General features: G+C 43.5%; 1 protein-coding gene across 1 annotated transcript in view; it reads right to left on the minus strand.

The window, feature by feature from the left end:
* The window catches only part of LOC138286580 (tricarboxylate transport protein, mitochondrial-like), a 109400-nt gene that overhangs the window by 74592 nt on the left and 22440 nt on the right, over positions 1 to 12368 (minus strand). The window contains exon 3 of the mRNA XM_069226978.1: positions 5348 to 5447. Within this exon, the coding sequence (XP_069083079.1) occupies positions 5348 to 5447 (100 nt within the window). The remainder of the gene's footprint in view (positions 1 to 5347; positions 5448 to 12368) is intronic.

The raw sequence follows: 12368 nt of genomic DNA on the forward strand, positions 1-12368 counted from the left end.
ATTTACAGACTACCTCTGGCATGCCTTTGGGCCCCATAGACCTAGGGTCTTTCCATCTGGACTATCTGAGCTGCTTCTGCCCTCAAAACCAGTTCCGACACAACCACACCAGACCTAGGTTCGTCATCGTCCTCTCTAAGCACCAGTCCAACCTTGTCAGACATCATGCCATAACCTGTTTTACGCGCTTATTTCTCCACTCACATTACTACAAGGCAGACAACATTCTTTGCATCCCCTCTTCGGAACTGACTCCAATAATGACTGAGATGGAGCATGGGTGATGAGTTTGCTCAGCCCTATGCCGAAGACAACTGGTATGAGGACTTGCAGGAGGCTAGTGGGCTAGGAACCTCCCCATAGACAGACCTTTTCTCCCATCCCAGGACAGCCACAGAAGAATCTGCTTCATAGGCTACGGTTATGCATAGGGAAACTGAAGTCCCCGACTTCTAACTTCCCACCATGGAGGGAAGAACAAACATATTGACTGAGGTGCTGCATCTTTGCCGGACTGCTTCTGAGCTCAATTCTCCCTTTTCACAAGGCCCCGCCAGATACCTTTCCAGGAGCTTTGGCCAAGCCCTGTTGTGGCCCTCCGGTTAACAAACAAATTGCCAAGCGCCATCACCCTCTCCAAGCAGCAGGGTCTTTTTGTCACAGCAGCACCCTTCTCCAGATAGTCTTGTTGTTCAGGAATCCATCAGTCTGCCCAAACTCAACATTTTTCCTAACACTCCATTTGACATGAAATCGAAATAAATGGAGACCATCGAGAAATGCATCTTTTCATCAGCCAGTTTAGTCCTGTGATCAATCAATGACCCCGTTTGCTGGCCCGTTTAGCTCATGCCCTTTGGTACATGGTGATATAAGTCCTCCCTGGTGTGACGGAAGACCTTCGCCCTGTCCTTTTGCAGGCTAATCAAGATGGTTGTGATGTGACAAAGTTAACACATTGTTGTGGCTCGGACAGATCGACTCTACTGGGCAGCTATAGGCACCAGTGTTGCCATTTATCACCATGCCTGGTTATGATAGACTGGGTTTTTGGGTGACGTCCAGTCCTCTCTGAGGGACATACCCTCTGATGAGAATCGCCTTTTTGGGGAAAGGGTGACTTGGCCCTTGAACTCATCAAGACATGCGGCAGTAACATCTGGAGGTCGTGCAAGATCTCTTACCCGAACAGGAGAACCCTGGCTCGATTTGTTTGCCACTGCAAGAACGTGCAATATCAGCAACCTGTGCGTTGGAGTTTCCAAGGAGTCTCTGGCTTGGAGATGTGCTCCACCTTGAGTGGACCCTGGAGCTCCTGTATGCCTTAAAGCTGCCACTACTCCTGCCCAGAATTCTCTAGAAGATCAGGACCGACCGAGCAGATTCTTCTTGATGGCCACGGAATGGGCAGAACTCTACACCTGAGCATCTTTCCTCCGATCAGGCTGCCCTTCTGGAAGGATCTGCTGTTGCAGCAGCATGGTTGGGCTCTCTAACCTCTTCTCCTTCATGTATGGAGATTTGTGCAGTGTTGTGAGGTTAGCTTGGCTTTCACAATGGCACATTATTTTAGTTTGGGCCTCAGGCCTGAGCCCCCTCACCTAGTTACATTTCACTTTTTTTCCTTATTATTTTAGCAAAGCTTCAGTTTAGTGGAGATGTTTTTATTATTTTATCAGTTGTCCTGCCATTCTGAATGTGTTATTTCTTTGCACAACATTTTCATCCTGTACTCAACCCAAGGCTGCATAAGATAGTTTACTGAGTACTGCTGGTCCAAACCGTACATTGTCTACCCTACACAGAAAATATGCTGTTGTTACGTCAGGGTAGTTAGTAGAACAATAGATGTTTTATTCTAAAACACCACACTGCCCCCAACACATTATAGGGGGCATTCCAGCCAGCTTGCCATCTAATGCAACACATGGTCATCGTAGTTTCTGCTGAAACTCTGCGTCATCTCTTCATCCACTTGGGAGAACTCCCAGCAGACCAACAGACCTCTTCTCTACCTATAGCACAGGTATGGCGCATGAGTTTTCCTCCAGGGACTAGACAGGCAGATTAGGGCTATCACTGCTATCACTCATGTAGAATCTTAGTAGTGCAAGTAGGGATTTTAGAGTCACTACTGTGACAGTAAAGTGTTTTTTTTCTTTTGTTTCACTTTCCTAGTCACTGCAATAATGTTACTGTGTTTCATTATCCTAATCATTGCAATTCATGCCTTGTAACATAATCAATAAAATGTATTGAACCAAATCCTGCTTCTTTTTGTCTTTGCATGTATGAGACATGTGTAACTGAAAGGGGTAAGATCTGTTCCATCATGACTTCCCTGAAGAAGTCTTACAGTGTCATGCAATGGGCTGCCACAAATCACCTTTACTTTTGAGAGCCAACATGGAGAGACACCGCTGTCAGCAAAACGAGCTGTGGAGAAGAGGAAAGACGTGGAGGAGAGGAATGACGCATCAGGGGACCGCATGACTGCCAATAACTCTAGCGGTCCTGGGACACAGGAGGACGCTGAGGGTCCTGACGCCATGGCCCGGAGGGTCATGGCCGAGGCAAGTACTGGGAGAAGCAGGGGGCATTTTGAAGTGGAGGGTGGGACTCCGGGCACAGAACGGGGCATGTGTGGGGCAACAAACACCTGATGATAGTAGTAAGCTATAAACTTGAGCACGGTGACAAGCACCAGAAGGATTGGATACTTACCCTCTGTTGTACAACTGATCCCTGCCATATTGTTCTCCATAGAGCCGCTTTACTCCTGATCCTGTACACACAAGGAGGAGACAGACAAAACCTGGAGGGAACGACCTGGGAAGGAAGGTGTAGGACTTACCTTGGGCAAAGCAAAGGAAGTAAAACCGTACTTACCATTCGCCAACAGTGTCCACAGACTACCCAATAAATCACTATACCGAGATCTGACTCCGTGCGTCTCTACCTACGTGCCCAAGGGGTGGGTCAGACATGGGTAACCACCATAAGCATTACAGTTCCCTTCAAAGCCTTCTAAGTTGGTCCACCCCTGCGGTCTGCATCAGTTGCGCAAGCTCCAACTGCCTGACCTGTGCTGATCTTTTAATATTTATCTCTATATAAAGTGATAGTGGTGGTATAATAGTTTTAATTCTTAATAATATTTAATGTATACATACAGTGTGTGTTTGTCTTTGTGATTATGTAGTATTATTGCTATTATATGCTTTGGTGGTTATGATACCCAAATAAAGTACAACTGACCGACTGACCAGTGAAATCGTTTCGCCCTCCTTGAGCACAGCTTCAACAGTCTCCATTTTCATCCTCCAGGACAGGCTCAAGCAAATGGCGTGCCGCGTCTGCGATTCTAATGTCCTAGAAGTGACGGCGCGCTGGCTGCCTCGATACAAGCCGCTGCCACTGAACGGATTCTTTAGCCCAGATCCTCTATACACCTATGTCTTTCTGGAGGGCAGGTGACTGTTGTAATGGGGGGTTTTAGACCTCCTCTGCCTACTCAAAGTCATAACTGAGTTTGGCTGAGTCAGTCACACAAGCTGGGGCTGAATCTGGGCTCCGTACTTGTTTTCCGGGCATGGCACCAAGGCTGGAACGAAGCAGGCGTCTGCATTAGCTTCAGCCTATCCGACCAGACAACGTCCAGGATTGGTATGGTTTTTCAAGACTTTCACGTCTGTTCCTTAAAGTCATAAAGGAATCATTGCTGTTCAGCCTGATTATCAGTGGAATTACTTGGCAGCCCTTTCCATTAAGGAATGGAAACTCCATAGACCACCGATGGATCCAGTGGATTAGGCAGGCTGTAAGCCTCTTTTGGAATGGGAAGGGCTGTGTCAAAAACATCTAAATCAGGAAACTGTACAAGTCTCCGGTTTTATGTTGCTTTTGTGCTTGCTGAACCACTTTTCCTGGAGAGAGGGCACCCTCCCCCTTAAAAGAAATTCACTTTGTCCAGTAGATATAATGCCAACCTCCTCTTTCTGTCCTTTAGAGTCTTTGAGGTAAAGGTTTTACAAATGTCAAGTGAATCCTTAAGGTTAAAGAAACATACACTGGGAATGAGGATCAGCAATTTAAATTATGTTCTGCCCACAAGAGGAACAGGATTTGAAGATGGTTTCTTCTCTCAATTATAGTATCAGCTGACAATAGTGGACTAAAAGGTGAAGGGTCTCCGCGGTCCAGAAAATATTAAATTTTCATAAAAACTCTCACAGCACTCCAGAAGCTGAAGATATTGCTGGATTAGAATGAGGGCAGACACACAAAGTAACCTTTTTGAGTTAATTGGAAGAAATCGGAGCTACGGTGGCCTCTAAGGGACGCGGAAGAGCTAACACTTCCACATCACTGGCTGAGGTTTGGGATGCTCAAACAAGGTGGGTGTGCTATTAAACTAACAGTCCTAGTAAATGTTTACTGCTATTTAAAAGTACAGAGGATTCCATGCTTGACAACTGGGAATGATTCAAGCATGTGAATATATCAAAGATCCAATGTTGAGAAAACATCATTTTAAAGCAAACATGTTTTAACTTCATCCCCAGTGCAAGAGCTTGTTCACAAGAAATGCATTTGTTTCTCAGTCCAAAATGCAAATTCAGATATTTATTCCTCCAAAACAAAAGAGGAGGATATACTGAAACCAGATTTTCATTACCTTCTACAGTATGGGGGAAACATCTCCCTTTGCACAATTTCTCAGTTCATGGCCTACATGAAGGCAACCAACAGCTATGGTGGTCCTCTTCAAAACAGACAGGATTAGTGACAAAAACTACAAGGCATTCATTAGCATAAAACTGTACCAGTTAGTAAACAGTTCTGAAATAGAATAGAAATGGTTTTAGAAAACTGAACAGCTAAATGTCTGCAACCCTGCTCCCACTATAAAAATAAAGAACTGAAAATAGCTGCCACTTGGCATGGGCAAGGCCCTCTTGGCAAACGACAGCGCTCATGATTACAGCAGTGCTGCCTCACCGACAAAGTGATTAGTTCAATTTTTGTGAGTGTTCAAAGCACCTTCAGCTGCACGGCAAGGTGCTCAAGGTCAGCTGAACATCCTTTGATGAAGCACAAAAAAGGACTGTAATCTGTATGAGCTGGGGCAGTCTGACATTCAAAAATGTTATAGGCCACTTAGGATACAATAAAAACATTAGCTTTATTTTCCCTTCAATTTGGTTTGTTCATTTCCAACTTCCAATGAACTTAATCCGAAAAGGGCTTTACCCTGCTACCAACCCGCTAGGAGCTTAAAAATAAAATCATGGCATGCAAAATCAGCACATTTCTACAGTAAATGTTTCAAACATATGACTCTCACCTGACTGCAGATTTAGGAATCGAACCATAAAGGAGAGAGCTAAGCCCACGGTACAGACCCTTCACACCATGATCCTGGACAGTCAGCCTCACACAGTGACCTGAAAAAATGAACAGGTTTTTGAGAAATGCCTGATTTACAGTAAGAGGCCATTCACAATGCCTAAAGACACGCACTGCTCACCAACAGGAAGCTTCAATACTATCAGTAGTGCGGAGGTTGGGTAGTAACTGAAGGCCTAACAGCTATTAGAGTCTTCTGTGACTCAGTATGAAACTTGGGTCATGTAGCAGCATCGAAATCCATAACACCACACCCAGCAGAAACACACTCAAGGATTGAACTCCCTTGGAAGAACAATTCAGGCAAAATGGCCTTTGCTTGGGTCGCCACCGGAGAAGGAATTCAGCGGTAGAAAACAGAAGTATGGAGTGAACTGTAGGCCGCTAGTGGCTCTTGTGCCTACATCATTTGTCGGAAGCTCAGCTCCAGCGTTCAGGCTCATGGTAAGAGATAAAGGTTGAGACAAGAGAGAGGGAAAATATAGCAAGACGACCAAAAACTGGGGGGCCTCAGATGTTCAAGAGTACAAGATACAACAAGACCACAGGGGCGGCAAAGGAGAAAAACTTCAGGAAAGGGCACATACTTAGAGTAAGCACTGGTGTGACAAGGAGCAGGAGATGGCAAGAATAGATGGAAGAGTGGGAAAAATGCAAGAGTGTGTTTTTTTTTGTCTTTCTCGCCACCAGGAGGAGCACATAGGGAAGGAGGAAGGGAAAATGTATGGAAATAAAGAAACTGGGTTGGGATCCCTGCAGTTATTGGGAGCTTCAGGAGAGCTATGGCTACTGGAAGTTAGGAAAGGCAGGAACATGGATCTGAAAAGCAGGTGTTACACAAAACCTGAACCAGTTTAGGGCGCAGCACCAAAATTAAAGCTCCAACTGCATAATGTGAAGACAAGTGACACACTCATACCAACAGGCGAAGGTTGGTTTAAAAGGTTACAATTATACCTCAAGAGAAGAAACACAACAAACAAACAGTGTGGGTGGAGTTTATTAGTAACAGCTATTTCATTAGTGAAAAAGAAGGGACAATTTATCTCAAGGCAAAGCAAAATGTTTTGGGTGAACAAAGGTCGATAGGCATAGGGAGAGCACAGGACAAACCTAGGCATGGCCAGGATGGCCACACACTGCACAAGGGGAGTGAGATTAAAGAACAGTAAAAGCAACTTTTTGGAGGGCCCACAGAGACCGGTTTGCTGGAAGGGAGATGGACTGGATGTGTGAAAAGGTTCTGTGATGCTTAAGGATTTACAAATAAAAATAGAAGTGAAAGGCATGATATCCCTAAGCCCTAGATATCAACATAATTATACATGATCTGCTGCAGGAGACGTGTTAAACCACATGTGATGTTTACAACCACGATGAAATGCACAATATGCCATACGTTTTTTAAATTATTATTTTGTCTTCCTTACAAGTGACTGATGTCTGTAAAAAATTGGATTATTATTTGAGGTAGGTGACTGCTCACTTCAACTAGTAATCACAACACGTCAGGGTTACCACTCCATGCCACTAAATAAACCTTAACTCGACCCTCTGGTAGCTGTGGCAGTCACGCTTAACGTAGGCCAATGTGTAAAGAATTTATGCAGTACCAAAAGAATAATACAGTCAAAATGAAAAACAATAAACATCCCAACGCGAATTAGAAACATAGTGAAATGTAAAATGAAACCAAAATAACAAATCCAAAAGGGAGAACAGGAGATAAGAATTTTTATAATTTTAATTAGAAATGGTGCCAATGATAATCTATGATCACGGTACATCGAGATGTAGGTGCAATTTCTAGATGTCCGCAATGCAGCGTAGGTCAGATAAACAAAAATCACATTCATCCTGATAAAAGGTTTTACCTGCTTACTTACTCTTTAAGTCCAATCAACCACAGACATACACTTTGAAAGGCCTCAGAAGCTATGGGGAGGCACTTAGAGACTGACAAGATTTTAGGCACGGACAGAAAGCAGGGTCCAGTACATGTTCAGTTGCCGCGTGCCAGCTGGGTTATTCCAGGAAAAAGGCCTCTTTCAGCTTGTTGTCTCCGTGTAGCCACAGTTGTGGTCAACCAAGTGACCCTTGCAGGTCCCTTCTTTGTCTTGGGTACAAGGGGAAGCAGGTCCAGTCCTTCAGAGCTCAGTCACAGACAGCAGGTCCCGTTTTCTTATGATCTTCCACAGGTCCAAAAATTGTTCCACCATGGGTGCCTGGAGATGTCACCTTAATGCCAGGAAACAGCCGGGGGGGCACTTACCAACCAATGGGGCAAAGTTTGTGGGGCCAACACTACCCACTTTTTCTGTAGCTCCTGTTTGCCTTACTGCTAACAGGCCCAAAACGCCATGTGTCACAGCATTTTCCAAGATGGGGAAAGTCTTCGGCCACACTAAATTTCACCTCTGAGTGCTGGGTGTGTGTGGGGGGGGGGGGGGAAGTACTGTGGTAATCCTAGTGTCCTTCCACATCTAACACTACAGTATGAGGCCTACACTGTACCCACAACAAACCCAGAGACAGACGTTTCGTAGGACAAAACCAAGGTTCTCCAGCAACCAGACAGTGGATACCCAAGAACCGCTTTGGCATCCTGTTCTCTCCGTTATAAGTATGCCCCAAGTGCTACATGTGGCTCACAAGACCTGTGAAACCGGTAGGAGGGGGTCACAGTCCCTACAATGCACATATTCTGGGGAGTTCAGAGAATTTATATCTACCCACTGAGATCAGCATAGTTTGCTCATGGGAGGCATTTCATGTTATTTTCACACCTATTCAGGGCTAAGCACATCATGTGGTGGCAGACGATTATGCTAATTAGCCTCCTGACAGTTCAGGCAGGTAAAGGGTAATTTTTTTTAAAGTTCCTTTCTCTTAACATGTATTAAAAATCCAACCACCACTGAACGGGAATTTTAATTACCATTAAAAATAATGGTTTAATTATTTTTCTGGCTGATCCCTTTCCTGAGTTAGCAGTACAGCTTTCTGCAAAGGGGATCTAGGCCTGCCACAGCAAAAATAGCTTTTTTGAGCCTTATCACAGTAGTGACATGGTAATAATATTTTACAAATACCATGCACACTGCATTGTGGCTACAAGACCTGAATATGGGTGATTTAATAATATTTAAAATGGAGGCTTTTACTAGTAAAAAGGGGGCTATATTGCACTGCTACAATGGTAGGCCTGAAGCCATGTTTATACTTCCACTACTGCAGATGGCTCAATAGGTAATGCGGTTCACTAGTGGCACTCCATAGCAACTCCTAAGTATTTTTCCTTTAGGAGTAGATTCCCCACCAATATACAAAAATAGCACACAGTGCCTCTTCTGTACATGCTTGAACATAGGCTGACTTGGAAACAGGTGAATCTCAGGCCGTGCTATTGTGCAAACTCAATTATATCATCTTTGGTCCTCTGTAGTTGTATGTCAGTTCTCTTTTTAACAGCTTTATAGTTTGAAAACGCTGAACTCCAAATTCTGAAGCAATGCCAGAATGAACAGTGGTATCCATTTTTCCAACTTTCACTGGAAATCCACTGCTTTTCATCTAAGCCAGCCTCATGCCACACTGCTTCCATTTTCTTGGAATGCCCACACCAACGTGCATAAAAATCTATAAGCCAGATGCCAACTTTTTGGTTGCCTTTAAAGGGTTTATCGAAATCTTCCACCGAGGCAGACACCAGGGCCAGGAGCACTTGCACGAGCAGCATTTAACTTCCTGGCCTTGGGCAGAGTTTGTACCATCTACTAGGGACTCAACTATACCAACTAGGAGTATACCAATTCGACTATGTTAAGAGGGGGAGCTCAAGCAATTGTACTACTGGTTAGCAGGTGCGCAGAGTTCTAAAACCAGCAAATACACACGGTCCAGCACAGGCACAAAATTCAAGGTGACCATGCAGAAAAGGCACATTTCCTACCACGTCAAACAATCACAGGTGCATAAATACAAAATAAAAGGGGAGGTGCAACAATGAACAATAATTGAATCCATCCCACATTAAGGAGTGATTTTAATAGGGACAAGATAGAGCCCAGTCGTGGAAACATGCAGGAGAAAGAGCTGGGTGTTGGTGTAAAGCTGTGTCTCTAGTTGTTTCTCACTGGGCTGAGATAATAGGGAGGAAGGGTTGATTGTTCCAGGGGAATCTTCTTCACTTTGGAAATTTCTAGGAACCTTCACTTCAATCTGAAGGTGATGTGAATGCATATAGAGGTAATAAAATCAAACAATCTCATTTGTCAGAAAGAATGGCAAAGTGGACTGAATTTTATGCAAGTTGTTAGGCGAGCCAATGAAGGTAACTGATAGCAGGAGTGATGCATGGAAGACGGTCTTCAGTAGGGCAAGGGTGGAAACTGGGAAGCCCATCAATAAACCTCTGCCTATTCCATGTGGGATCCTTTGGAGTAGTCTGCTCATTAGTCTTATATTTCTTTGCATGTTAGCGTTTGATATCATATAAGTGAGCATGAAGATGTAAGAGGGACCAGTTCTGACAGAGAGGATATGGGAGAGACATAGATGAATTCATCTGACTAGGTAGGAGGAAAACTATTTAAGGGTCACATTGGAGAGGCCCATACAGCATTTCAGGATCTTGACACAGAGTTGGTAAACAGCAGCTTAACGAATTAAAGCCCAATGAACGGTCACGCAGCACTACAAGACAAGGCCTGCATTCATCAGTGAGTTATAGGGTGACCAGCAATGGACAGCTGAGATGGAAGTCCGACTGATAATTTAGGGGAATCTACATAGGTCTGGGGTCCAAGTGCCACAGCTCTCGTCTTGCTGGTCAGGTCTAGGCTAAGTGTTTAAGGAGGTGGGGACACTTGTCCGTTCAAGAGACGAAAGGAAAATTAAGATACTAATGATGACCAAGAGGAATGTAAGGGCTCATGCTGAGGATTACGCTGCTGTTTTATGAAATGCCTTTAAGGGACTGAACGATATTAGCAAAGTTATCAATGGAGAGAAGTAAGAAGCAATGCCAAAGAGGTGCTGAATGAGAGTCGAAGCAGGTTGTCTGGATTAATGTGGTTAACTGTGAAATATAAGACACTGCTCTGGTTAGTGAAGAAAGGGTTAATGTTTGCTGACATACCAAGAAGAAGAAAGGTGTGATGGGAGGAGGGGCAAAATGCACTGCCAGAGAGCCACAAAGACGGCTTTACTTTATTTCTCATTTTGAGCCATGCATTAGTGTAATAGATCAGTGGTTCCCAACCTGTGGTCCGCGGACCCCCAGGGGTCCGTGACACATTCCCAGGGGGTCCGCAGCCCTGAGCTGGCAGGAAGACACTTCTCCAGCTGGGGCCTCTCAGAAACACGTGCATGTTTTTCTATCCATTACTTTATTTATGCAGCAGTTTAAAAAGCACTGCAAATTCATCCACCAGCTTTCACGCAAAAAATAAAAGCGTCAAGATAACTCATGTGATTAATGTTCTTGCAGGAGAGAAATGGGAGTTTTCCCTAGTGGCAGTTTTGACTCATCTAAGGTAGCGCAGAGGGTTAACATGCCTGCTGCAAAGAATGTATATCATGCAAAGAACAGTATTTTATATGCATAGCACAGTGGGTTACTGCTTTTGTGACAGAGATTATTTTGTAACTGTGCATTTCATAAATTACAATCGTAATGTAGCACAGTGAGCTATGAACTGCGGTCAAAGAGCTGCATGCAACCTGCATGGCAGAAATTAGAAAGTTATGTTTTTACACAGTCTTTCATTATCCAAATGCTTTTAAAAAATGTTTTCTTGCATAGACATACATTCTTATTATTAAAGTCAACGCTAACCACTGTGTTATGTTCTGAATCCTGAGTTTGCATGTCTCCAAACCAAACACTCTTAGAAAATGCCTACCAGTGTAGATGACATGTGAATCTTACACTTTGTAGTCCACTGTAAAGCGCTCTGACACCCTTCACTGGTATGCGAGGTGCTATAAAACAAATTAATTACATATGACAGGTTATCGAAAGAAGAGAGGCTTTCATGGTTTTACTTCCTTTCCCCACCACATATATATGTGAAAAAGCTTCTCAGATCTTATGTACCTAAAAATAGAAACAAATGGCTTAGGAAATGTAGAATCTGACCTGAGGATTCTGCTTCCCTAAATAAAACCAAAACATTGAAAAGTTAGTCATCGAGATGCAGTGTCGACCTTCCCATTAAATGTTTTCAATTTTTTGCATAATTTCAAAATAAAATAATTATATCTTTAGTAATTTGAGTATTTTATGCAAATTACTGTTTTAATTCTTGAAATTAAAAAATTGTAGAAATTGCTTGGGGGTCCCCTGCTTCCAATAGTGATTCAGTGGGGGTCCTCGGGAGTCAAAAGGTTGGGAACCACTGTAATAGAGGTTTTTGTTCATAAGTTTAAAGAGTTTGCACATAGAGCATTCAGTTTTAAAGATCAAAAGAGAGCGGATAGTGGAGTCTATACATTTTACATTTGTGGATGTTGTGCTTGCAGATGATGAGTTTCTGCAATTACCATGAGGTTTTGATTTTGGTTTAACCTTAGTGCAGATGCAGGCACAAGTGTCAACATTAGTCTAGAATATGGAACTAAGATAGTTAACGTGTGTCACAACAGCAACTGGTGGGTTGACGTGGACTGTACTACCTGTTGTAGTGTCATGAAGACGTTTTTGAAAATCTCTAGTCAACAGCTAACAACTTGTCCCTACTGTAAGGGCTCGTAGTATTTAATGTGTAAGTTAAGTGCCATATCGGTAGTCCAGTCAAGAAGGATATGTTGGGGGGAGGAGAATGGAACGGAGAGTCAGAGAGACTTAGCAAAAGAGAGAAAGAAAGGCAAGAAGGAAAAAGACAAAAACAAAAAGGAAAGAGATAGAAAATATTTAAAAAAAAATAGGTCCAAATAGTTGTCAAGACTGTGAGTAG

Source organism: Pleurodeles waltl, chromosome 3_2 (assembly GCF_031143425.1).
Source record: "Pleurodeles waltl isolate 20211129_DDA chromosome 3_2, aPleWal1.hap1.20221129, whole genome shotgun sequence".
Taxonomy (NCBI): Eukaryota; Metazoa; Chordata; class Amphibia; order Caudata; family Salamandridae; genus Pleurodeles; species Pleurodeles waltl.